This window comes from Pelecanus crispus, chromosome 1 (genome assembly GCF_030463565.1).
Source record: "Pelecanus crispus isolate bPelCri1 chromosome 1, bPelCri1.pri, whole genome shotgun sequence".
Lineage (NCBI taxonomy): Eukaryota > Metazoa > Chordata > Aves > Pelecaniformes > Pelecanidae > Pelecanus > Pelecanus crispus.
Window position 1 is genome coordinate 127,161,085 of NC_134643.1, and position 25,948 is coordinate 127,187,032.

Genomic DNA, 25,948 nt, shown 5'->3' on the forward strand with positions numbered 1-25,948 from the left:
GGCACCATGGCATGGGGACGCCCAAGGTCGTGCCTGCTCCCAGCAGGGAGAAGGGAGCCAGGAGAGGGGGTCTCCTGGGGAGGAGATGCAAAGGGCTCTTAGCAAAATCAGGACCTAAGGTTGTCTGTGCCACTGCGTTGCAGAGCCTGTGTCAAGGACCTTACAGTAGTGCCGCAATGAAAAGAAACGCTTGTGGAGGCTGAGCTTCCCCCACACCCAGCAGGGAGCAGGGAAAGGCAATGAGTTTACACTGCTGGGAGACCTTCAGGAAATCAACCTGGGGAGCTGCCAGATATTGCAAGTGCTTTAGAAAACAGGTTACAAAAAAATTGCTAACACAGAGCTGGAGAAAGAAGGTTTTTTTCCTCAGTAGGCAAAAGAGGAAAGTCAAGAAATGCCAGATGCTGTAATGGACACATGCTTTCGTAAAGTGGAAGGATCGCCCGTGGCTTAAGACTGCTCTTTTCCTTCTCCAAACCAGTACTGCACACATGGACAAGTATTTGTGAGTTAACGGAGCTTGCTATTTTTACTTCCCCAAGATTTGAACCTATTAACTGGCATGCGTGAGTGTTGAGACACAAGCGAGAACTACCGCTACCAGAATTTTAACAATTGTAAACAGAATAAAGGCAGTATTATCACCAAGGTGGCCAGCATTGTTGGATTAAAGAGCAAGGCTGGTTTCCAAGTGAGTAATACTGCATCTCCGGCCCACAGGGCTGTGTATCTGCACCCTGCTGCCCCGGACCAGCCACATCAGGAGATGCTGCAGCTCCCTTCCAGCCCACGTTCCTGGGGGTTTGCCATGGAAACCGGGATGCAGGCGATTACAGCTGCACCACGTGGATTGGGGTTATGGCTGGAGTGAGCAATGGACACAGAAAAAGTGAGGTGGAGAGCTGCGCTGCTGCATGGTGAAGGGCCAAACGCAGGCTTCCAGGGCCCATACAGTCAAATCATATAAAGGTCCTGGTATTAATAATTAGTCATTCTGTAATTAGCATTAAATACGATCATTTCCAGGACCGGTCCTGTGGAAATCTGGCAGTCTATAGAAGAAAAGAGCAAAGAAGCGAGCTAAAATTTCCGTATACAGCAAGCCATACGCTTTCCATAGGCTTATGGAAAGGAGTGAGAGCTGGACTGAAAAGGTCAGTCATGCTCTGCAACAGGCGTGATGGAGGAGCTTATGCTGGCATAGCCATCGGTTTAGCTATTAACAGCCTAACCACCATGGAAAGTTAATTCCTGACTCACGGGTTTGTGGGGGAGAAAATTCTAGAAGCAAGAGTGGCAAAACAACAAAGATGGTGAAAGGAGGGAGAGAAAACTGAGCGAAGTAGGGAGAGGAGGAGGAGCTGGGGGAGTGAAGGGGAAACCTTCCCAGCTCCAGGGGCAATCAGGCATTTCGGTAGGTTTGAGGGAAATGGTGTGAAGAGGTCAAGCAGTAAGACGAGGCCCTGTGGGAACATGCAGACAGACACGTGCAAGAGACCTACAGCTGAAGGACCTCCTCCCTGCAGGACCCTGCAAGAGAAGGGACTAGTGGGCAGAGGAAGCAGCTCAGAGACTTAGATATGGAATAGGTAAGGAAAAAAATTGATTTTAAAAATAATATTCTTCTCTGCTTTTTCTTCTAGGAAAACTTTGTTCAAAATATATCACCATCCTTAAAATACTTGGCGCAGGGCAGGGGCAGGCGCCGCGGGCAGGGCACCGAGACGTCTTGCTTCATCACAGAGGACAAGGAGAGCCAAAGTGCAGCAGAGAGTGAGGAAACAGGGTCCAGTGATGACTCATGGAAACGTGTTTCTCTGAGGAAAAGTGAATGGGAGATCTTCCACTGAAAGGTTTAACTTACCTGCCTTTTTTTTCCACACCTAAATCCCTTTGAAGATGACCGCCCTGCACTCCCCAGTTGGTTGTGTAGCTGCTCACAGCAGGTTGCAAGGGACACTTAATTTCTTGAGTGCTGCAGGAAAACTAGGTTTTATAGAGGCTGGGAGTCATGGTCTGCAGTGGGTGCCACCGTGTGAGCACAGTGGCTTCAGGACTGGTGAAGCGAGCCCTGGAAACCCCGTCCCGTGGCTGTAAAAAGGTGACTGTGATTGATGGGAATGCTTCAGAGAAAGGACAGATTTCGGGAGACTACTGCGAAAGGATGCTGCCACCTCAAGATGTGTCTGACAGGGGCAGCTCCTCAGAGGGGCTGCACAGGCTGGCAGTCCATGGGAAAGGCAAGCGGAAGCAGCGGCACTGCTGTCCCTGCCTTGTTCTCAATGGCTTTCTGCCTCGTTCCCTTCTGCATAGTTGCAATCGTGGGCAGGGGGGACAAATTGGATGGGGATGGTGCCATGCCACCCGATGCCAGCCCTGCATGGAGAGTGCCTGGGGCAGCCCTCTTCATCCCTAAAGCTTTACACTCACCCTTTAAGCAGGGTTTGCAGCAGGGGCAGGGATCTCAACCTGTGTAAAGAGAGTGTGGATGTTTTGTCTCTTGACAGCAGTGAGTGTGTACCAAGTGCAAACTGTTTGTGACCTGAATATCCTACAGTTACACCTTGGAAACCCTAATAAAGCTGCCTCTGAACAGCATACGTGGAGCAGATGCTGGGACCAGGAGACAGAGGCACCTTTTTTACTCCTTGGGAGCACCCGCCAGGGTAAGTGACATCTGGCTGGGGCACCGCCAGCTCGTCGGGCCAAAGGCGCAAGCCCTCCAGCCCTCTGAAAGCCACATCTACTTTTAAGGGTTGTGTGTACAAAGTGGTGTGTGTTGGCCTTGGTAAACAACTTAGCACAGAAAGCAAAGCAGAGCTGTGCAACACTTGACGTGCTGCCTGCAATCTGGGGGATAATAGCTTAATGCTGCCTGTAGCTGGTCAAAATTCTCCTTTAAGGCAAACAATGGAGAAACATCGTCTGGCACTGTGTTGCCAGGATTTGGCCCAGCTGATGAACTGTTGAAGGGTTCGATAAGACAGGATAATTCTTCCAAGTCATTTCTTCCCGACATTGCACAGCATATAATGAAATAAGGAGATTTGGAAGGGTTAAACCAGCTAAAGAAAGGCAGCGATCTCAGAGAGCTGCACATCCTCTTTGATGAACTCTTTTGCTGCCTTTCATGCATGGGACTGAGTTGTGCCTTAGATTTCATCAAGCTTTTACCATAATTCTGAGCGCTTAGCTTTTGTAGAGTCATTTTGACATGAAAAGTTCTTGAAAAGTGCAGTAGTCAGCAATTTCACAGCAAAGCAGTTTTTCCACCAAGTATTAATGTAGTTAAGGGGGGGGCATGATGTGTGCTGGAGCTTAAGAAACACAATTTAAATACACAGGGACAATAGATATGACAAGGAGGATGGAGAGGCAGGAACAGGATCATCACCTGGATTTCAGAGCCTGTCTTTTTGCTGGCTGGAGAAGCTAGTCGCTTTTTTAAATAGAAATCAAAAGGTGGATGCTGACCCGTGTGAGATTCTGATCATTAGATGTCTCAGTGATGCGTGATCACATCCTGCAATGCAGCAGTAACCTCGTCCAACCACTCTTGGAGCAGGTCATCACGGGGGGAGATCTCAGCCTCCTCCTCTACAAAACCAAACACCCCATGTGCATCTCCTGGTGTGAGCACTCTTGCTGCCTCTTTGTAAATGGCTGCATTTTTGTCATCATGGCCATCTTCCTCAGCTACCTGCTGCACGCCAAGGTCAATAAAGTTACTCAGGAGTGAACCATGGTAAAACGGGGTTAAAGCACTGCTTAGCAGAGCAGGGTATGAAATGATCAGTTACAGAAGCCCCAGCTTATGTGCGGAAGCAGTGGGGTTGATGTGGAAGGGCTGTTGCATTGGGAGAGGCTGCACCCAGCTCAGAATAGCCATGGGGATAGCCTGCAGGGTAGCCTAGGGGATTAGCCTCCAGGAGAGCTTACAGGATAGCCTATGGGACAGACCGCAAAATAGCCTAGAGTAGCCTCTAGGACAGCTTACGGGATGCCTGTAACATAGCCTAGGGGACAGCTTACAGGATAGCCCTACAGTGGCGAGGGCTCTCTCCTGGAAGATTTCAAGTGCCTGCTCCAAGCTGGCAGAGGAAGGATGTGAAGCAAAGGCTTGCAGCTCCCAAAAGAGTCACCTTCCCGCTGGCTCTGAGGGCATTAGCAGTACCGTTGGCTTCGGTCCAAAAGGCCAGCCTGGCTCTGGCTCCCGGACTGGCTTCCCGGACCCGTTCAGCCCGGCTGGCTCTTGCGAATCTCCTTGGCACCGCTAAGGAGCCCTGCCTGCATGTTGCAGGGGGCAGCCGAGGCTGCACTTCACGCCCTGCCGCAGCCTGCGGGGCCACGTTGGAATTCTCTGCAGGTCAGTTGTGCCTCGCTCATGTTGCAGCGAGGGCCTGGGGGTGGGTAGGGAAGGCAGCACTGACCCCGCTGCCACGAGCCCAACTCTCCCAGACTGCAGCGCAGAAGAGGCCGGGAAATGTTTTTGCAGCTCCTCCATCAGAAGCCTCAGAAAACACCGAGAACTAATGCTCGCAGGACGAGCTGTTTCCAGCCGCTGTGCATGCTTGCAGCCCATCAGGCAGCCTCTCCCCTGCGAGGGCGGAGGAGCCGCTGTCTCCGAAGCGCTCTCCCCTCCATGACCGAGCGTCACCCGCCGCCGCCGCTTCTGCTCCCCACAGGCGCAGGCACTGCAGCACAGACACGCAGCAGATGGCATTTGGCATCCGCTCAGAGAATCGACCGTCGGATGCTTTGCTCCCTCCTGGTTTTCAGCTGCGCTTTCCCATGGGAGATGCCTTTGCCAGGATACTTCATGTTCCCTTAAATAACAAATTCCTTTGCTCCGGGGGTGGCATGGTGGGCGTTGGGCGAGAGCATGGGCTTTACGCTTTCTTCGTGCTTCTGGAGCTTGCAGATTAAAAAAAGCTGCTGCTTTTTCTTTCTGTCCTTGTAATGCTAATAGGAGGGATGTGGAAATTAAGCTGCTGAGTTTGGGCTGAGATGTTCCGAGCCCTGGCTGCGGAGGGTGTCCGAAAGGACACTCCCAGCGCAGGGCACAGCTTGGATGGAGCCTGTCGCACCGCTTGCAGGGTGCGGGCAGCTCACCAGAAGGGTCAGCGCTAATTAATAATTAGGGTCCTTTTTCACCACAAAAACAAATGACATCTCTCACCACCCTGATGAAGGAGGTGTCCGTCCCCCCAGCCCCCCCGGAGGATAAGTGCCACTTGGTCTTGTGTGTAACAGGAGCTCGTCAGCCCCAGGGTCAGAGCTACAATGCGGATGCCCAGCAGCTCTCAGCCCTAAAGCCGAGAGGGGTTGTTGCTATGGGAATTGAGAGGGCACTTGCAGACAGCATCTGGAGCCTGTGTCTTTCCTTGTCCAAGGCAGCTGGATTTGGAGGGAAGCAAAACTAAAAGGAGGTGGCAGAGAGAGACAGAGGCACAGCAAAATGCATGCATGTTAGAGGAGGGACCTTCCCAGAATGAGAGTACAGTGGGATATAGAAGAGCGGGGACACCAAACTGTCAGGCAGTGGTGGCTCGGCTTGGTTTTCTGCTCTGTTTGACACTGGAAAAAGGTCCGGTGAAAGCCCAACTGTAACAAGATGGGATCTGCCTCCTCAACTTACCGGCCCAAGTGTATTTATTTGGATATTGATGGAAGAATTCAAAAGGTACTTTTGCTGTTTTTCACAAAGTAGTGTCTCCAGACGCAGCAGCAGCTGCGGGCTGCGTTTGCTGCACGAGCTATTTCTGTAATGCGAGTTAGACGTCTGTTTGCATTCAGCAGCGTTGTGGGCTTCAAATCTCTTTTTAAGGGGAGGGGGGGGAATCTTGAGTGGCTTCTGCTTTGTACACGGATGTTTATTTAAAGGGGAAGGGGAGGCTGGTAGCAGGGGAGGGCTGGGCGCTGCCAGCTCTCGCTGCCTGTGCGGGGATCCTTGGTTTAGCAGCCGTGTAGGCTTCCTCTCCTGGAGCAGCGTCGCGATGTGTTTACAAAGTTTTGCCTGCAGAGAGGTTTTCACCCAAGCAGTGGGAGCCAGAAAGCACGGCATGCCGAGTTATTTGGAGATTGCCTGTCGGGGGGTTTAGCGATGGGCATTCTCCTACTGCCAAGCTGAACGGCAGGCAGGTGCCCGGCTGTTGTGCGATGGGTTGTGCTGCTGCATCGCCGGGGGGCTGCGGGGTCCCCGCTGCCTTTACCAACTTGTTCGTAAATGACGATAAATGTTAATTAAAACTTTTGCTTCCATTAGCCTGCCTTGTTTGCTTAACCACGGTTCATAGCACAGGGGAAACTGCAGGACAAATGTATTCTGGCTAAAAGGGAGAGCTCTCACGCTGTCGAGCTGACAGCCCACTGCTTTTAAACAGAAACAATGCCGCCGCATTTTTGTAAGTCGTCTTTTTCTTCTTTTTGTCAGCAATTCTTTGGCCACAAACCAAGTGCCTTTTTTATAATAGAGTGAAAGCGGCCGCGAGGCTCAAGAGCAAGTAAACTCTGACTTGCAAAATTCAAATCTCTCCCTCTCGTCTTCCTGTTCTAAATCTTCATTTCACCCAGCCTTGCCTTTTGTTTCTCCTTTAAAAATGAACAGCAAAGATACCCTTTCCCTTCCCTCCCCTTTGCTCTATGAGTGACCGCAGAAACGAGGTAAAGGGAGAGCTGATACTCACAGTCCCGTCCCACCACGAACACCTCCGTTGCCTATGGTCCCCTCTGCCCTGGAGACCCACCGTGACTGCCAGAGTCCTGTCCTCAGGAACAAGGCGTCGGAGAATCCATATCTGCACCAGGTGCCCCACAGCAGGCTGCTCCTCTTCATCCATCTCAGGGCTCAGATGTGACGGTGGTCCCTCTGCCGCCGCGGGCTCCTCCGTACCGGCAGGCGGGAGCGTGCCGGCTCTGCTGAGCTGAAGGCGCCGCTTCTCTTTTGCTGGGACTTAATGAGTTGGTCGCCTGGCAGCCCCCAGAAGCAAGGCTTGTACGGAGCTCCCTGGCACCTTTACTCTTTAGTACAAAAATGTTTCAGTATTTTGAAAGGGTGGCAAGTGTTTCCATAGATGTTGGTAAAGCACATCGTCTGTCATCTACTCTGGTTTTAAAAAAAAATAGCATTTCTCAGAACCAGTCTCTGGAGAGTAATTTTGACACTAAAAATGCAGAAGAGGCACAGTTGCATGAGCAAGCAAATGCAAACTCAGGCGGCATTAAGGTTTTTTTGCTTAATAAACGTTATCTGTTTCTTTTGTCAGATGTGAAATTCCATCTGTGCAATGTTTGGAAGGATTCCTGCAGTAAAAATGCCGTCTAAATGGGGTTCACCCAGGGGTAAGCAGGGCATATCTCAGATTCTCATGCCTCCTCAGTAACAACATCATTAGAAAGAAAAAAAACCCCAACCCTTAATCTTCCAAGGAATGCAGTATTGGAGGCTTCTAAAGGGAACTCATTAAATCAATGCGAATCTACTCGTCAACCCAGTAATGAGGTATGAGCTTCATTGTAGCAGCACTTGTTGAGTTTGAAAGGGCTCAGCTCCAACTTGCAGCTGGCTTGCTGGACACCGCAGAGTCACGCAATAGAACTGGGCATCCTACGTTAGCACTAGCTGTGATGGCAATTATTCACAGGTAATTCTGTGTTTCCTCGGCCTCATTCTGAACTTCCACCGGTGCGGCCATAGGGTATGCTGCCGACTTTGGGAGAAGTTGTTTTGCCTCGGCACTGGGGTAGATGAAGGGACACTCCAGGCTCAGAGAGCCACGTGCCACCTCCCCCGGGAGCCTGCGTGTTGCAGATGAGCACTTGAAAGTGTTCTGCAGCAGGAGTGTTGGATTAAGCTAAGTAGGTTTGTGTGTCAGCAGGTCCAGAGGGGCACAGCGGGGAGGGCAAAGGGACGCGGCAATTGTTGGAGGAGAGTTTTGCTGGCTTTGAAACCCTTCTCACAGTTGTTGAAATACAGGAGGCACCATTAGCAGGGGTTGAACGCTGGACTGCGCCCCAGGCCAGCACATCCCTGAGGAAGGGCTGAGGTCCGTACCTGCAAGGCCAGCGCCATGAACACCCAGGAGTCCAGCAGCCTTCTGCGGAAGGGTGGTGGGAGGCTGAGAGCAGGGGTGAGCTGAGCCCAGTGCTGCTGTGCATCACTCCTACATCACGCTGGGGAAGCCTGGCCCTTGCTGCAATAAATTCCTCGGCTCCTGCCCTTTCCTGTCAGCCCCATCCCACCTGCAACCCGCAAAGGCTCCCGGTCATTTGTCACAGTTTGATAAGCTGACCTTTCAGAGGCATGGGCAGGCACAAAATGGTCTTCACCAAAGCTGACCACAGGGATGGGCTCTCTTCCAGTGGGAAGAGTTGACTGAGCATCTCCCCATGCTGGGGCAGCAAGGGCTCTGCTTGGGGAGGGACATGAGATGACCCACCCCAGCCCAGCAGACACCAACCGTGGAACCCCTCACAGGCACCTGAGCTCAAGATCCCCAGAGGGGTGGCTTTCATGTCCACCAGGGAAAGGCTTTGGGCTGCTGGTAGCTGTGTCCTGGCCGAGGGGCAGGGGATGGGGGGGTCTCCCGTGGGGCGGCTGCCTGCCAAGCTGGTGGAGGTAGAGCCAAACGTGAAGCAGCAGGTGGAGGGGGCAGCTGCGCCGGGGCTGCTGGAGGGGGAAGATCAAAGGCTTTGCAGCATTGAAGCTGTGCGCCAAACCGGGGCTCTCTGCAAACTGGCTTCAAAGAGGCCACTTGTTCTCGGAGCAAGTTGAAAAATGAAGTTACAGCGTAATGCGCTTCCTATCCAGTGCCTGCGTAAAGGGGATGCACACCTGGGGGAAACAAGCGCTGCTCAGTTGGTTTATTTATTTTTAAAGGATCCTCCTGCCCAGAGACACCCAGCAGTTCATTACCCTCTTGCCTGGACACACACTTCCCTCTGCACTTTGCACGTGTGCCTGGGGCTTAGCACACCCGTGAAACACGTCTGTGTCCCACCCCTGCCACAGCCTGATCTGCTGCCAGGAAAGGAGAAGGTGGCGGGATGGGGGGAAGCCGTGGCAATCTTCCACACAGGACAAGGTGATCTTGCAGTACCACCATGAATGGGGATTTCTCATTGTTCCTGGAGTGCCACTAGATGGGGTCCAGCACCCAAACCCCCAACCTGCCAAGGAAAGTGAGGTTTGCTGTGCCAGATTTAAGCCGGATCTGGAGTCTTATTTTCCTTCGTAACGTTATTAACCCTTTGGCTGCATTTTTAAGAAAAATTCCTGTTGAGTCTGTTTCGAATTAGAAATCCACCAGCAAGGAAATGTTCCCCAGCCCATGCCCAAATTTTTTCCATGGAGAAACTACTGGCGAACATTTTTGTTTGACCTTTGAGATTTAAATGGTAGCAGAGCCAAACCAGCCAGTGGCCATATTCCCAGATGGGTGGCTTCATGGCTCTCATTTGCAAATGTCACAGGTAGTGGCTTTGCTCACAGAGTTGTAAGGAGTTCCTCCAAGAAAAATGCTTAATTCAAGATGATTTCTGTTTCCAGTGTCTTAATCAGCATCATATTTGTAACAAGGATGGAAAGTCAGAGGGGTACAGAGCCTGAGCTGACTGGAAAAAAGAAAAGGACCGCCGCCTTTGTCAAGGATTCAAGGAAATCACCCAGGGTGGTATTTTTTCCTCTTCAGAAAGCAAGTAAAGAATTTTGGAGCCATTTTGCTGGTTGACTGACTCATTCTGGATACCAGAGAAATGATCATTTTTTTTCTCAAAGAAATGTACTGAGTTCAACCTTTCTGGGTGTCTACTGTTCTAACCTGTGGAGCAGGACACTGGTCCATCCACAGCCATGGCTTCTCTTGAGGCAAGGTCCATGATGAACCGAACAAAGCTAAAGCTGCGTTTTGGTGCTGTGGTTATTGTATTGAAACGTCAGCACGTAGGAATCATTTCTGTCATGTGAGCTTTTCTTTTTAATTAGAGCAACAGCAACTGTGGTATAAATGCCTAAACTCTAGCAAACCCAACAGATTTTTCCAAAGCTCGCTGTGCTATTTTTAACATGCCAAACTGGATTCAGATTAGAAAAAAAACACAGCAGAAAAATAATGGTGTGATGATCAGTTCAAGGCGATTAAATATTTTTGCATCCCCATGACTCTCTCGTCACTGCAGGGAAGCATGCTCTGCGGTGCCCATGGACCCAATTCCCTGTCCATTTGGACTGGGGATTTAGGGCAATACCCTTTCAGCTGCTGACCATCAGAGGGGTGCATAGAGGCGGGGTTCACAGGCAGCTGGGACATGGACACCTCCAGGGGCCGCTCGGCCTGGCCGGTGTTCACAAGGTCCTCCCACATGTGGACAAGCCAATGCCAAAACCCTCTTCAGCATGGTGAGGCATAAGTATGTTTTTGTGGGATCGAGGCCGTTTTCTTAGTGTTGGCAGATGTCTGTGGGCGAGGGAAGGTGCAAGGTAGCACAGCCAGAGTCTGGCCAGTGGTCTGGGCTCACCTCGGGTCTCTGATTTTAGCTGGCCCCGGTGAATTCAAGGCGGCTGCTGGATGTTCTTGTTGTAAAGCAGCAAGAAATGAACAGCGGGTTCCTAAAACTCCATCACATTACAGCACATAAACATTTTAAAGTGTAAAAATGGCTTAAAACCAGGCTTTTAAAAAAGTGAGAGAAGATGTCATACTTGAGGCCTCTCTCTCTCTTACTCCCCCTTCTCTTTCCTCCCCAGCAAGGGCTCCTCAGAGCATTTCGAGAGCCAAACCATAATCCTAGCACAGCTCCGTAATTCCAGCATAGCTCCATAATTCTTCTGTACCCATCACCCAAGAAGGGTTGTTTACTGCTGTTTATCTGTCTGAAGTCACATGCAGTCTATTAGAGTTATTACAGTTTATGCTCACATTAGCCAAGACGAAGTGTAGGTCTAACACTCTCCTGCTAGCCTTACCCCCCATGGATTCAGACAAGCCAGATGTAGCAACTTACGCTACTTGCATACAAACTCTTTTGGCTTAAAACAAACGAGGCAAAACCATTTTGTTTCTATCACCTTTCTAGTGAACTTACTTCTACAGCTGCAAATTGGCCTTTCACTGGCCTCTCACCATACCTGCTTTTCCTTACTCTGTTAACTAACATTACCCTTCTGACAGTTCTGTATTATCAGGGGTGTTGTAATGTCAGACATTAATTGTGTGAGTAGTTTTGAACCAAACAGCCTAGCTTCACTCACATTTAGTGAGGACATTTGGTGCTAAACCATCCTTATTAACCAGTTTACAAAGCATTTCGAGCTTAATGCACTAATGTGGTACAGGGTTAATTGCACTCAGTACTCCATTAAGAGCAACTGTGTGCCCTTTTTATGTTAAGTAAAGCCAGAGTATAGACATTTCTGTTATTTGTCAAAGGTTGAAATACTTTTATGTCTGCTGCAGAAAATAAGGAACTTTCAGCTCAGCCTCTCACAACCAGCCTTGCTGGTTCCTGCTTACATTCTGCCATTAATCGTTAGTACTGAAGGACTGAATAGTAGCAATTTGTCCCTTAGTATAGCCAGCAGGTTGCACAAGGCTCTCTTTAATGTAACCTGGTTTCCCCTATGAGCCCCAGCAACTCTAAAAAGTAATGAGATCATTCCTTGCTCATAGTGACAAAGCCAACCCCTGCCATGCTGTCCCTCTCAATGGACGTCCAAGATTGCCCTGGGGGTAGCACATATGAGTGTATTGTAGACATTTTCTCTTTCCTGAAATGAGCAAAATCTCTTTTCCCATAGCATTCTGTTCAGGGATCTTATAAGGATGGGAACTGCAACTTACTATGTAGTCATGTTCCTCGGGATCCTGATATGTCAGCTCTGTCTGGTGGCTCCTGTTTCTCATTTTAGGGTAATGTATATAATTAGGAAACTAATGGGATTCACCCCACTTAACCATTAACTGTAGCCATCTAAAAGCTAGTGATGACTTCTCCAAGCTCATCACACAGGTTCCCCTGTAGTCACTGGGGAGGCGGGTGGTACCTCCAGAGAATGATTCATCCCATCTTAAACTGGGTTTTGGAGATGTGTGGGTTGATTTACCCTTTGGAAGTCGTCATCTTTCTCTATGGGCAAGAGATGGAGTCTAGCAGAGCAACATGCATGAGATGCCAAACTTGTAGATGTCTGAAGTTACGTCAGATGAATCCCATCCATACATTTCACTTAGGTGTTGTGTTGAAATTAATGTTGTCAAGCTGTGTCGCTGCCCGAAGGTAAGTCTGAATCAGCAGGACAGCAGAGCTCCGGCTGTTGGAAGTAAAACATCTACCGTGCTCCTCATCCTCTAACAGAAGCAGTGTTTGAAGAGCTCAGGGGAGCCTTCATTTTTGCTCAGACTCTCAGCTGAGGGCTCTCACGCTTTCTTCCCCACACATGCACATGCACACATGCACTTATTCTCTGTTCATCTCTTAGAGAAGCTCCTACTGCATCAAGCAGATGGCAAATCTGACATACTATTTTTAATACTGCCTAACATTTGAAGCTCAGATATATGGAGTGGTTTTCCGAATATCAACTGTTAATTAGTGCAAGAAATAAAAAAATAGGTATTTTGGATATAGCTGGGCTAATGCTATGCCTGTATCTGAATTCAAAGAATGAGAAACCTGGGAGATGTTTAGATGTGGGGTTTAGGTAAGCCTGCTGTTGGATATTGGGAACTGTGACTAATAAGGTCATTTATCACCATTTTTTGAGGAAGACCTATTTGCTTACATGTTTAGAAATATTAATTCCTTCCAGTAATTTCTACAGAATGGTATCTAAAAGTTCTGGATCCTGCTTCATTTTGATATGGACAACGAAGACTGCTGGAGAGACAGGGAAAATCACAACGAAAAATTTCATGTCAGCCTTCTGCCTTAGCAATCCAGAAATCCTCCACGAAAGCTGCTGTTACAGAAGCAGGAAAAATTTTCACAGTCCCTGCAAGATACATAACTGAGTTTTACCAGACTCTTTTCTGACACACTCTCCTCCAATCTCATTAGTGAAAGATTATCATTTTAGATTGTTTCAACTTCGCACTTTCAGCCCCAACTCTGAACATTGCTCACTGAGCTGAATGAAAGACATCACCAAGTGCTAAAAGTCTTGAACACAGCAGGCTGAGACCAGCAGAAGGAAGTAGGACTGAAAACTGAGGATAGACTGGCTTTGAAAATATGTCTGCATTATTTATTTAGGAATTTTACTAGGGTAAAAAAACCAAACATGAGTTAAATTCTTGGAAGAAACCCCAATTACCAACAACAGATCAGAACAGGATAACATTCTGGACAGGGTTTACAGTTTACAGAGAGGATTAGCTGTTCTGAGGATCAAATATAGAACAGAAATTGGATTTGTAGGCTGTGTTTTTACCCATCCTATCTGAAAGCAAAATATAATGTGATTAGTTGTAAGCTGGTAGGTTGCAGACTATATGCACTGTGGTCCCTTAGTAATATCTCCATCACAATCCTTAATATTGAACTGCTCCTTTGAGTGGGAAAGCCAGCCAGAGTAGCAGGGCTCTTAATCCCTACTCTTTCTGAGAGGGCTTTTAAAATCCTTGTCCTCGACCAGAGGTGGATACAATGGATTAAGAGACAATGTCTCCTTATTTCAGAGGAAGATGTTTAAAAAAATGCAGAACTGTCTCCAGGAAAGAAACCAGTCCCACAGAAGTGAGCTCTGGGCCAGGAACCAGGCATCCCCATACAGTCATGCCGTCCTACTTCACAGTCACTGCATTCTTCATCAAAATATTATTTCCACTCCAAAAAGCCTCAGTTATTATTCATTCTGCTTTTCCCCCCTTTGCTTCGTGTTACTTTCCAAGGCAGGCAGACAGTGTTCCCCACTTAAATCAAATGGTTACTTCTTGGTCTTGATGGAGAACTATTGAAATGATCAAGCTGAGCATTCAGGGAAGACTAGTTTTCCTGACATTTTTTTCTACACATGGTAGAAGTTTTGCTGACAGTAACAAGGACAGAAATATGAAATAATGTTAACTCTCAAGTGGAGGAAATTAATTGCTTGCAGATGCTGCATCATTTTTGAGGAATACATTCTTTTTCCCTCTGGCACAAATCCAAGGCAGACGCAATTAACAGGGTTTATATGTGGCTGATTTTCTTCATGGCATTTAGTCATCAATCTGCAGGCTGAAGCAGAGGCCTGTTTCCCTTTCCCATGTGGTGTATCGCCTTTGTGACTCTGCTTAACAAGGTTTTGTCTCTGCCTTTGTTTTCAGAAATGACACTGGCAAACGAGTGTCTTGTGTTGTCTGGTCTTGCAGGAGACTCTCGTACCACCAGGCAACATTGGAGTCCCTGTGTCCACTCTTTCTTGTAGGAGGTGCATCAGGGGCTGCATCTCTGGCTTTTTTGGGCTGTGCTGACCTGCGTGACTATGCACTTTTCTGACACGTATTATGGGGAAACTTGTCTGTGGGGAAACATGCATGATCTTAGCCCACTACCACAGCTGTAGAAACTGCTGTGGTCTCCTGCCTTTGGCCTCTATTATGCGCCATAGCAAGGTCTCAGTCCCGTCCTAAGCACTGATTTCTTCCATCGCTGGGCATTAATGCAGAGAGTGAGGTGCTGTGAGACATGTCACAGCGGCGGCTTGCCACCCAGGGATAGGAACAGGGACCTAAGCAAGACGATGACAGTGGATCAGAGACAGCTGAGACAGGACTGAAAGGAGATGAAGTCCCTCACTGCTGTCTGTGGGTCTGGATCAGACCTGCAAACAGTGCCAGAAAAGTATCATCATGGAGACCTGGGCTGAAGAGCAATGGCTTCAGGACATCTGCCCAAGTGAGGACATCTTCACAGGACTGGGTAAGATGCTCGCCTGTCCACCCAGTGCCAACAGGGCTGCCCATCCTCAAAGCTGCAGGTCAACCATCTTCCCTCGTCACGGGAGAAACCATGTGTCCCATCTGGCTGAAGTATGTCTGCGAGCCAAATGTCACTGTATTGCCTTCATGTTGCTAATGTCCCTGCAATGATAATGGACTTTAGGCAAATAGGATTCCTATACTGTGCTGGAACCATCAATAGTACACAGTATTGTCCTCTTGTCTCTCCAAAATACATTCCAGTCGTATTCCATCACCACAACTGACATTGACTTTATTGGGAACATAAACCTGCAGGCAATAACAGGAACAATTGCGTATTTCTGGGAAATGTCTGAGGCTGGCTGCTTTGTTTTACAACAGACAGAAGTTGGTCAGAAAATCTCAGCAGGTTGCAATAGAAGAAAACTTTAGTAGCATATGCTCTTTAATTAAAAAAAAAAAAAAACCAAAACAAAACAGCTGAGGACAACCATCCTGAGATGAGTATCAAAGTGTGGTGGGTGATTCACAAATCCACTTTTAGCAAACTTGAGTAAAAATGCCAAGTATGGAAAGCTAAAAAGCATGTATGGAGATAGCTCATAACCTAGAAAATAGTATCTACAGTCTTTGTTTTGCTTCCCACTCTTTCACTATTACATGGAGTAAAGGAAGCATTAAAATTCACCCTCAATGCATTGAAAGATCCTGCTGCTTTCTATGAGTCAGGCCAGCTTTCTTCATGTTTTTTAATTTTTTTCTTTTTAATCTTTTCCTCTCTTATCTATCCCTGTCAATAATAAATTATTTCCAGAATAAGAAACCTCAATACCTGAAATAGCACTCCTGGCACATCATAAGCCTTTACCCTCTGCTCAGCTGTTATTAACATCATCTCCTCAGTTACTGCGTGTACCTGTTGTCGTACCCTGCAATACTCTGTCAGATGGTTTTAGCAGCTATCACTCCGGTAGGATGCTGTGTTCTGCTAGGAGCAGGGTTTCAGCCCTATCTGAACTCAATTGGCTATGTTTTATTGCTTTGATTGCTGCTGTATTTTAATAAACAGGGGTCAGTCACTGGGCAAAGCAGGCTTTTAAAACACACCTGGGCATTAATCCCACCCTTTTCCCTGGCAGAAGTTACTAACTACCTCAGCAATCAAGTGCCTTGATGTTTTATGAAGTAAAGATACTGTCTGGTGTAATCTCATCTGGGTTGAAAAACGCGGAAGGGGGTGTGTGCACACACATATCAGTCACAGCCACCTCTTGAGGTGACCAATATCGCTCTCTTCTCTACTACAAAAACCCTGCTGCTTCCCTCAAGAGTAAGAGGGCAGCAAGACCAGACAACACAAGAGGGCAGGCATTAGCAGCTCCTCACTGGCAGAGCGTCCCAAGGACTTTCCCATGGCTTCGTTGTTGCTAGCGGCAGAGGTCCAGGTCAGCACCACACGACACCTCTGGGTGAGAGATTTCCCCTGGTGTCTGAAAGGCACCTTAGAAAAGGCACATGGGAACCATGTTATTGCAAGGCGATTACAATTTAGGAATTAAAGCACTCAAAGGCCGAGATTGCTGCAGTGATGCTGCAGGCTTAATTAACTCCTGGTACCTTTGCCTTTCAGAAGAGTCTATACTTAGATGTCGACACCCTATTTTTCCAGCTTGGTCCTCACCTTGCAGAACACATGGGTCCTGCTTGACTGACCAGATCCGGGGAGGGCAGCGGCAGCCCCTGCTGCCCGCAGCCCCCGCTGCCCGCAGCCCCTGCCTCCTCCTGGCAGCACGAGGCAAGGCAGTGAAAACAAAGGGTTGGAAGGCCATCCTGGGTGACATGTTCCTCATTTTCTGGGTGACATGTTCCTCATTTTCAGGGTCACCAGCCTCAGGGCTGATCTGTGGGCGTGCACATCCCCTGTGCCCGCGATGGATGGCAATGGAAACTGTGCCTGAGAATATAGGATGGTACGGGTGGTCACGAGGGGTGGAAAATAGCATTTCCAGTGAGGCATCCGCAAGGAGAGGACATTTTTGACCTTGATCTCCCTGCGCCTCAGACCTCATCTGCGAAATACCACTTTCTTGCTCCTCCTGAGTTTTGCTGTTAGGTCTCCACAAGTCCCCTTGAGCTGCTGCATCGAGCTGCTGCATCCTGATCCCAGATGCTCTGTGGTTATTTCTTCTTTGGGGGCGTGAGGGAGTTGAGCTCCGGCGTTGGCCAGGGAAGCTGCCCCACTCCACGCCACTGCCTCCCCACAGCAAGCTGGCCCCCGCAGCCGGTGGCCACCCCATCGACACCAGGAGCGCCCAAACAAATCAGCCCCGCCACTCGCTGTTGTTCCTGGCTTTGAGAAGATGAGCTGTGCCCGACTGTAATGAGGCATTTTATTTCCACGGTGGTTTCAAAGCCTCCACCGTAGACATTCAAAGGCACGCAGAGAGGCTTTCTGCCCCCCCACCCCGGCTGCAGAAGAGCTTCTCAACCAGGGATCATCATTGCCCACGTGCCCTGACGGACGCGGGAGTCTTGGGGAAAATCGTGACATAGGATTGCATCATGGAAGGCCGCATTGCAACAGGGGTCAAGGGGCTGTTGCTCTCCCAGACCCACCACTCAGCCTGTCTTCTCTGCATAGGGGCTGCCTGGTGTGCATGGAAGGTTGGGGGGATGAAGAGCTGTTTGGGGGTGTGGGAAGGTAACAGTGGAAAATTTTGTAATTCAAGGTCCAAGCTCTGACCTAACAGCAGGAATGATACAGCCTGATAGTTGGCAGGAAATTTGGCACAACCTGGGTGGGGGGGAAAAACCTGTGTTCCGTTTAAAGCTAGCTTAAGCTGGTGTAGTCCAAAAAGCAGTCCCCTTTTATACCGTACAAAGACCTCCCCAAATCTGGGCTGTTTTCTTCCTAAATCTGGTCTCTTTCTTACATCCTTAATTTTTTAGTTGTTATCATCCTGCAGCAATACTGCATTATGAGATACCTTTTGCTTTCAGTTCACATATGTTATTGCTCTACTTCTGAACAGTGCAATTAGGCCTCCAGAGCTTGCTTGCTTTATCAAAAAAAGCACAGGTATTAAACAGGAACAGAGAAATATTCCAGCTCACAAGTCAAATCAGATAATTGAAGTGGTAGGACAAGCCTTAAAATTAGCCCAGTTCACACCTGAATAGAGCATTTCTCACTGGGAACTAACTGTCCTTTCTCTTCTTTGTCTTCCTTTTTTTTTTCCCCTGCTGCTCTTCGGTTTGGAAGGTGATTTTTAGTAAATATTGCAACTCCAAAGATATCATGGACCTCTTCTGCATCGCAACAGGGTTACCAAGGTAGGTCTGTCTTTTCATTTGTGACATTTCTTTCACTTTTGTTCCTTTACTTCTGGGGACAATCTAAAGACGGCCCCAAATGATGCATTTACCTGCTATTCAGGCTTCTCTCTCCTTCCAGTCTACTGGAAGAAGAAATTGGGGTAACCCAGAGAGCACCAGCTGGAAAAGTGCGCAAAGCTCTGGCAGGCGTTGAGCCACCTCAGTGCCAGCTGTGCCTGAGGAACAGAGTGGAATAGAGTAGAACAGAAGAGATATATTAAAAAAAATAAAAGCAAGTGCCAAAGCCCAGCCCTGAGTGCACATGGGTTGTGTGCGCCTACCAGTTATCCCTCAGCACTACATTTTTGCTCGTATCAAGTGAAATGCAACCATATGTTTAGAACCTGTTCTTTAGGGAAAAATTTGGGGGCAGTGAGAAGCATTGCCACTAGGTGATAAGCTTTCTATTTAGATACAGTACAACCCAGTCCCAGGTATGGGATAGTCAAACAAAAAGTGCCGCAGCAGAACCATTTTATAGAACATAAATATCCGCAAATCTACTGCCCAGGCCAAGTATTTCCTAATTTATGTTGTCCTGCAAAGTCCATGCATCTCTCCTGCTGTAATTTCCTGTAGGGTCTGTTTCTCTTACCTTCAACCTAGAGAGCAGCATCCAGCTGAAATCTCTGTGTTGAGAGGGATCCAGGGTCAGGTGTAGGTGTGTGTCGGGGTGGGAAAGGCGGCACATGGTGGAGGGTGGCATGATGTAGCACCCAGCCACTTCTGCACCGCCTGTCCAGGGCAGTGGTGCAGGGGGAGGGAAGCCCCTTAGTCACATCTGGAAGGGGGCATCTGCTGTCTGCGTACGGGCCTTGAGCAGCACAGACCAGATGCACAGCAGCATGCAATAAGCCATAGTCTTTACCTTTGTACATACAGGTTTACAATACAGAAAAAGCACAGGGGAAAAATACACCAGCCTTTTAATCATGGGTTTACTGCATGATTCCAGTTCTGGGGATTGAAAGACAAAATTGTCCATATTGACTCAGAATTTGCATAAACTGCTGGACAGAATTAATGTCTTTTGCTGTTTATCCTAACGATTGCCTCCCACTTGATATCAGAGAGGTTAATATCTCTCATTTGCCTATGATGTCAAATACTTCCACTCTATCACCCAGGAAACTTTGTTTAGCAGTTTTAGTCATTCATGAAGAGGGTGTTCACTGTGTATTTGTCATTTTATTTTCATCACCAGACTTCCAAAGAACTGTTCATTTCAACCAGGCTCCTGGAGCCAGAGTAAACCTCCAAGGTTTACTTGATCTTTTCAAGATCACACCTAGCACAGTATAAAAAAGAAAAGGCCCCATAGTCAGCAAGACATTTGTTTTGTTTGTTTTGGTAAAGGAGTAACCAGACAATTTCAAGACATTCATAGCACTGGTAGTCATTTATATAGTGTGAGCAATATATAGCTGCTGAGTCAATGTGTCACAAAACTAGCTTTTTAATAGAAATATATTTCTATCAATAGAAATATATCAAAGGGGGAAGGGGATATAACCAGGATCACTAGTGAGGCGCCTGAGGGTGGCATGGCAACGTTGTGGGTGAAATTGATAGCCTAGCTCAAGTGCATCTACACCAATGCACGCAGCATGGGCAACAAACAGGAGGAGCTGGAAGCCCTTGTGCAGAATGACTTAGTCACCATCACAGAAACATGGTGGGATGACTCTTATGACTGGACTGCTGCACTGGATGGCTATAAGCTCTTCAGAAGGGATAGCCAAGGAAGGAGAGGCGGTGGGGTGGCTCTGTATGTTAGGGAATGTTTTGACTGTATAGAGCTCAACAACTGTGATGATGTCAAATGCTTATGGGCAAGGATGAGGGGGAAGGGCAACAAGGCAGACGTCCTGCTGGGAGTCTGTTATAGACCACCCAACCAGGATGAAGAGGTAGATGAAGCATTCTATAAGCAGCTGGCAGATGTCTCAGAATCGCTAGCCCTTGTTCTCATGGGGGACTTCAACTTGCCAGACATCTGCTGGAAATACAACACAGCAGAGAGGAAACAGTCCAGGAGGTTCCTGGAGTGTGTGGAAGATAATTTCCTGATACAGCTGGTAAGTGAGCCTACCAGGGGTGGTGCCTCGCTTGACCTGCTGTTTACAAAACAGAGAAGGACCCGTGGCAGATGTCATGGTTGAAGGCCACCTTGGGCTTAGCAACCATGATATAATAGAGGTTTCAATTCTTGGCAAAGTAAGGAGGAGGGCCAGTAAAACAACTACCATGGACTTCCGGAGGGCAGACTTTGGCCTGTTCAGGACACTGGTTGGGAAAGTCCCTTGGGAGGCAGTCCTGATGGGCAAAGGCGTCCAGGAAGGCTGGGCATTCTTCAAGAAGGAAGTCTTAAAGGTGCAGGAGCAGGCTGTCCCCGTGTACCATAAGATGAACTGGCGGGGAAGACGACCAGCCTGGCTGAACAGGGAGCTTTTGCTGGGACTCAGGGAAAAAAGGAGAGTTTACCACCTTTGGAAGAAGGGGCAGGCAACTCAAGAAGAGTACAGGGATCTTATTAGGTCATGCAGAGAGGAAATTAAAAAGGCAAAAGCCCAGCTAGAACTCAGTCTGGCCACTGTTGTAAGAGATAATAAAAAATGTTTCTACAAATACATTAACAAGAAAAAGAGAGCCAAAATGAATCTCCATCCTTTGTTGGATGAGGGGGGAAACATTGCCACCAAGGATGAGGAAAAGGCTGAGGTACTTAATGCCTTCTTTGCCTCTGTCTTTAATAGCCAGACCAGTTATCCCCAGAGTATTCAGCCCCCTGAGCTGGAAGACAGGGACAAGGAGCAGAATGGAGTCCTCATAGTCCAGGAGGAAGCAGTTAATGACCTGCTACGCCACCTGGACACTCACAAGTCTATGGGGCTGGATGGGATCCACCCAAGAGCACTGAGGGAGCTGGCGGAGGAGCTTGCCAAGCCACTCTCCATCATCTATCAGCAGTCCTGGTTAACAGGGGAGGTCCCTGATGACTGGAGGCTTGCCGATGTAACGCCCATCTACAAGAAGGGCCGGAAGGAGGACCCGGGAAACTACAGGCCTGTCAGCCTGACCTCAGTGCCAGGAAAGATTATGGAGAGGTTCATCTTGAGTGAGCTCAACAGGCAGGTACAGGTCAACCAGGGGATCAGGCCCAGCCAGCATGGGTTCATGAAAGGCAGGTCCTGCTTGACCAACCTGATCTCCTTCTATGACCTGGTGACCCGCCTAGTGGATGAGGGAAAGGCTGTGGATGTCATTTACCTGGACTTCAGTAAAGCCTTTGACATCATCTCCCACAGCATTCTCCTAAGGAAGCTGGTGGGTCACGGCCTAGGCAGGTGTACTCTTCGCTGGGTAAAAAACTGGCTGGATGGCTGAGCCCAGTGTTGTCGTGAACAGAGTTAAATCCAGTTGGTGACCGGTCATGAGCGGTGTTCCACAGGGCTCTGTTTTGGGGCCGGTCTTCTTTAATATCTTTATCAATGATCTGGATGAGGGGATTGAGTGCACCCTCAGTCAGTTTGCAGATGACACCAAACTGGGTGGGCGTGTTGATCTGCTGGAGGGTAGGATGGCCCTGCAGAGGGACCTGGACAGGCTGGACCGATGGGCCAAGGTGAACCGTATGAGGTTTAACAAGGCCAAGTGCCGGGTCCTGCACTTGGGTCACAACAACCCCATGCAATGCTACAGGCTTGGGGAAGAGTGGCTGGAAAGCTGCCTGGCCGAAAAGGACCTGGGGGTGTTGGTCAACAGCTGGCTGAACATGAGCCAGCAGTATGTCCGGGTGGCCAAGAAGGCCAACAGCATCCTGGCTTGTATCAGGAATAGTGTGGCCAGCAGGAACAGGGAAGTGATCATCCCCTTGTACTCAGCACTGGTGAGAGCACACCTGGAATACTGTGTCCAGTTTTGGGCCCCTCAATACAAGAAAGACATTGAGGTGCCAGAGCAAGTCCAGAGAAGGGCAACAAAGCTGGTGAAGGGTCTGGAGCACAGGCCTTATGAGGAGCGACTGAGGGAACTGGGGTTGTTTAGCCTGGAGAAGAGGAGGCTGAGGGGAGACCTTCTCACTCTCTACAACTACCTGAAAGGAGGTTGTAGTGAGGTGGGGGATGGTCTCTTCTCCCAAGTAGTTAGCGATAGGATGAGAGGAAATGGCCTCAAGTTGTGCCAGGGGAGATTTAGTTTGGATATTAGGAAAAATTTCTTCATGGAAGGAGTAGTCAAGCATTGGAACAGGCTGCCCAGAGAGGTGGTGGAGTCACCATCCCTGGAGGTATTCAAAAAAATGGGTAGATGTGGCACTTTGGGACACGGTTTAGTGGGCATGGTGGTGTTGGGTTGATGGTTGGACTGATGATCTTAGAGGTCCTTTCCAATCTTAATGATTCTAGTTTTTACTTTCATTAAAAAATAATCCAGTCTCCAAGCCAGGGAACATGAAATTACTTCTCTACCCTTAATTGGTTTAGTGGTGGAGTTGGTAGTGTTAGGTTAATGGTTGGACTGGATGATCTTAAAGGTCTTTACCAACCTAAACGATTCTGTGATTCTATGATTCTGTGATTCTGTGATTCTATGATTCTATGATTCTATGATTCTACGATTCTATTCTATTAGTTGATGAGTCAACAGAATGCATGAGTTAGCAGGGAGCAAAGTCTGCTCTGAGATCAGAGATGACCACACTTAACTTTTTACCAGAAATATCTCTGGTAATTAAAACTGGTGAAGCATCAAGCCTATCCCGTCCTGTGCTTTGACCCTTTCTGCACCAAGGTAAAATGCATCCAAGACAGTACCAGGCCAGGCCAGGAATGCTGCAGGAGACAAGATGGCTATGCACCATATGCAGCAGCACAGAATTTCAGCCAGCATTTCTAGGTCAAATAAAACTCTTTGAAACATGCTTTTCAGGAACACAACAATCTCTCTTTTGACGGCAGACAATTGTATGGTATCCATTGATCCAACAATGCCTGTAAACTCAGAGAGGTAAGTCTTGCTGCAACCTGCTCTTAAAAATGGGGTCAAGCCCAAGGGAAGGGGTGGTGGTTGCCTGCAGATGCCTTTTGTGTGCAGTGGGAGGTAAGCAGCTCCCTGGAGGGAGGGAGATGACAGCAAGAATTGCATGCTGGCTTATAACACTAATGCCTGCTGGTTTTGAAGATTTTCGCTTGTTATTAAAGTAGGAGTAATTGTCTGAGGAAAAAATACTGCTTTTAAGTGTTTAATGTAGAACATCTGTTCCCATCCCACCCTGTTCGCTGTCAAATGTGAAATACAAATTGCTTCCTGAGTGTTGCTATCATCACCCCTCTCTGACTCTTCCAGGTCTCCATACAAAGTGATACCTGTTGCCACTGGGCAGCTCTCAGGTAAAATGACCCTTTTGAACTGAATTTACCGCAGCTGAATTTGCAGGCATTTGCACATGGAAATTATGTGGCTATGATGCAAGAAAGAAAGATGATGGTGTCATGGTTGTAGCTGCGGCAGAATAAGAAGTGGTTGATCACAGTGTTCTGGAGGAAAGCTAAAAAAAATCCCCAGATTTAAAGTATTTGAGGGTGAGGTGGAATGGCTGGGGTCCAGGGGACTTTCACAGTGCTTAGCTCTGGTCTGACTCAGCACCACTGATGTCCATGAGGGCCTCGCATGGAGCAGTGGTTTTTTTCAGGCAACACAGCTGATGTTTGAAAGCCTGTCCTGCACTGTTTTGTTAAACTTGTTCACTGCTTGGCAAAGCTCTGCTGGAAAGCTGAGCACAACATTTGAACCCCATGTTATTTCCAAATGGCTGAGGAGAGAGCATAATTTCTGTTGTCGGCATGGTAGCTTTAAGTGTAATAAATGTTTAAATACACCTGACAAGACTAAAGAAGGCCTGGATGAAAGAACACGTGGAACACATTCCTCAGCACACAGCGCTGTTGTATTCCACAGGCAGGGCTGAAGTGACAGTTCTATCATTTCTCTTTGCCTGCTGGTGTCATGCTCAGGCCAGTAGCTCTCAGACACTGGAGCAGAACATTTGCTTGGGGCAATTCCTGCAGAGCATCTGGCTCAGGTCTCCCTTATCTGTGCAACTGCAGTATCTCCTGCCACTCGCTCTGAGGCAGCCTGAGCAAGAGCCCTAGTCTGTACACTGTGGAGCTGTAGGGAGAGGCTGGCTGCTGAGGCAGGGGCTGCAGGAGGGTAGAAGATATCAGCTGGGGACACAGTTTGGAGCAGTAAAATGAGAAGATAGAAGAGGCAAGGGCCCAGAGGTTAAGATTATCTTGGAAACATAGACTTCACAGAAAGAACGGGAGGGAGTCAAAAAGTCTGGGGCTGGAAAAGTAGTTTGCAGGAATGGGTGAGGCTCTTGGATTATCGACAAGGCTGTTTTGCTGGTCCCACCTTGTCTTCTTGCTAATGTTAATTGCAGGTCCCACCTCTTCTTCTTGCTTAGTCTCCTGTGTTACGCAAGAAAACAGTGTCTCACAGCACTGCCTTTTTTTAGACAGGGAGGTAGAGGGAACCAAAGCTGCTCTCTGAGGTACCCACGTCTGCTGCAGCAGAAACATCTGTAGGAAAAGGGCACAGCAAGGCAGTGTAGGAGGATTGGGGAGGGGGGCGGAGAGGCAACAGCGGGGACCTTGTGCATGCAGAGAGCAAAGACGAATGGAGAGCAAAAAGAACAAAGAAGCTAGGAAACAGGGAAGAACTTTATCACAGTCAGATTTGTTACAAGCCATAAACAGGTCCCATGTCAGTGATTGCCGCTGTTGCCAGAAGGAGGTAGTCAAAGCCGAGGGATGCACGTGACTGCTAAGGGAAAAGAAGCTGTCTTCTTATTGTAACAAACTCTGCTGGAACAGCATCACTCTTCTGGTCCGGGTGTACACTATTTGCATTATCAGATCAGAAAAGGCAGGGTCTTAACTGGAGCATGTGTCTCTCTGTACCAGCTGGCCATTTGCCCCAAGACAGAGAAAGACAAGTGAATAGGGCCGGCTGTTCTTGGGGCTGGAAAAGGGCAAGAAAAATTCTGGCGGTAGGTTGCCAAAGCATAAGACAGAATCTGCTGTGGAAAGAGGAGGAAAGTTGAACTGAGTGTGATGGAACTAATGTTCCTTGGTATCTGTTTCTCTTTCACATGGGTTGTCATTAATCTTAAGCATTCCTGACATTTTGCTGAGAGTAGGAAGAATAAACAGAGTGGGAAATTGTTCCTCTTCATTAAAAGAAAAAAAAAAAAAAGCTCTGTTCTAGTCTTCACTTCTTAAACAACTCTGTCTGCATGATTCTGCTTCCAAAGCAACTCATCCAAATACATGCCAAAAAAGGGGTCACCCCAATTTTCACAGCAGTGGGAGGTAATGCACCTCTTTTCAGCAGTATCCCAGGCAGCTGGAAAAGAGTGACGCACACTTCAGCGGAACAAAGACCGTAAAAGGTGGGACTGGAAAATACGATCCTTTGGGAGGAAAATATAAGCAGTGGCTTTTATGCAGCAGAGGAGATATCCACTGGAGTCCTGCTAAGAAACTGTTCTTCATTTCCTGGCCATAGTCATGGGAGAGGGTTGGAATTAAAAAAATTATTATTCCAGCGAGTGACCATTGGATGCAGCAGCGATGGCCGTATCACCGCGGGGTCAGCTGTCTGCAAGGCAG

At 48.2% G+C, this 25,948-nt stretch overlaps 1 protein-coding gene across 1 annotated transcript in view; it reads left to right on the forward strand.

Moving 5' to 3' along the window:
- Positions 1 to 5,614: 5,614 nt before the first annotated feature.
- The window catches only part of PDE9A (phosphodiesterase 9A), a 51,478-nt gene continuing 31,144 nt past the window's right edge, over positions 5,615 to 25,948 (forward strand). Inside the window, exons 1-4 of the mRNA XM_075714217.1 lie at positions 5,615 to 5,683; positions 18,163 to 18,233; positions 23,205 to 23,282; positions 23,622 to 23,665. Coding sequence (XP_075570332.1) covers positions 5,615 to 5,683; positions 18,163 to 18,233; positions 23,205 to 23,282; positions 23,622 to 23,665 — 262 coding nt within the window. The remainder of the gene's footprint in view (positions 5,684 to 18,162; positions 18,234 to 23,204; positions 23,283 to 23,621; positions 23,666 to 25,948) is intronic.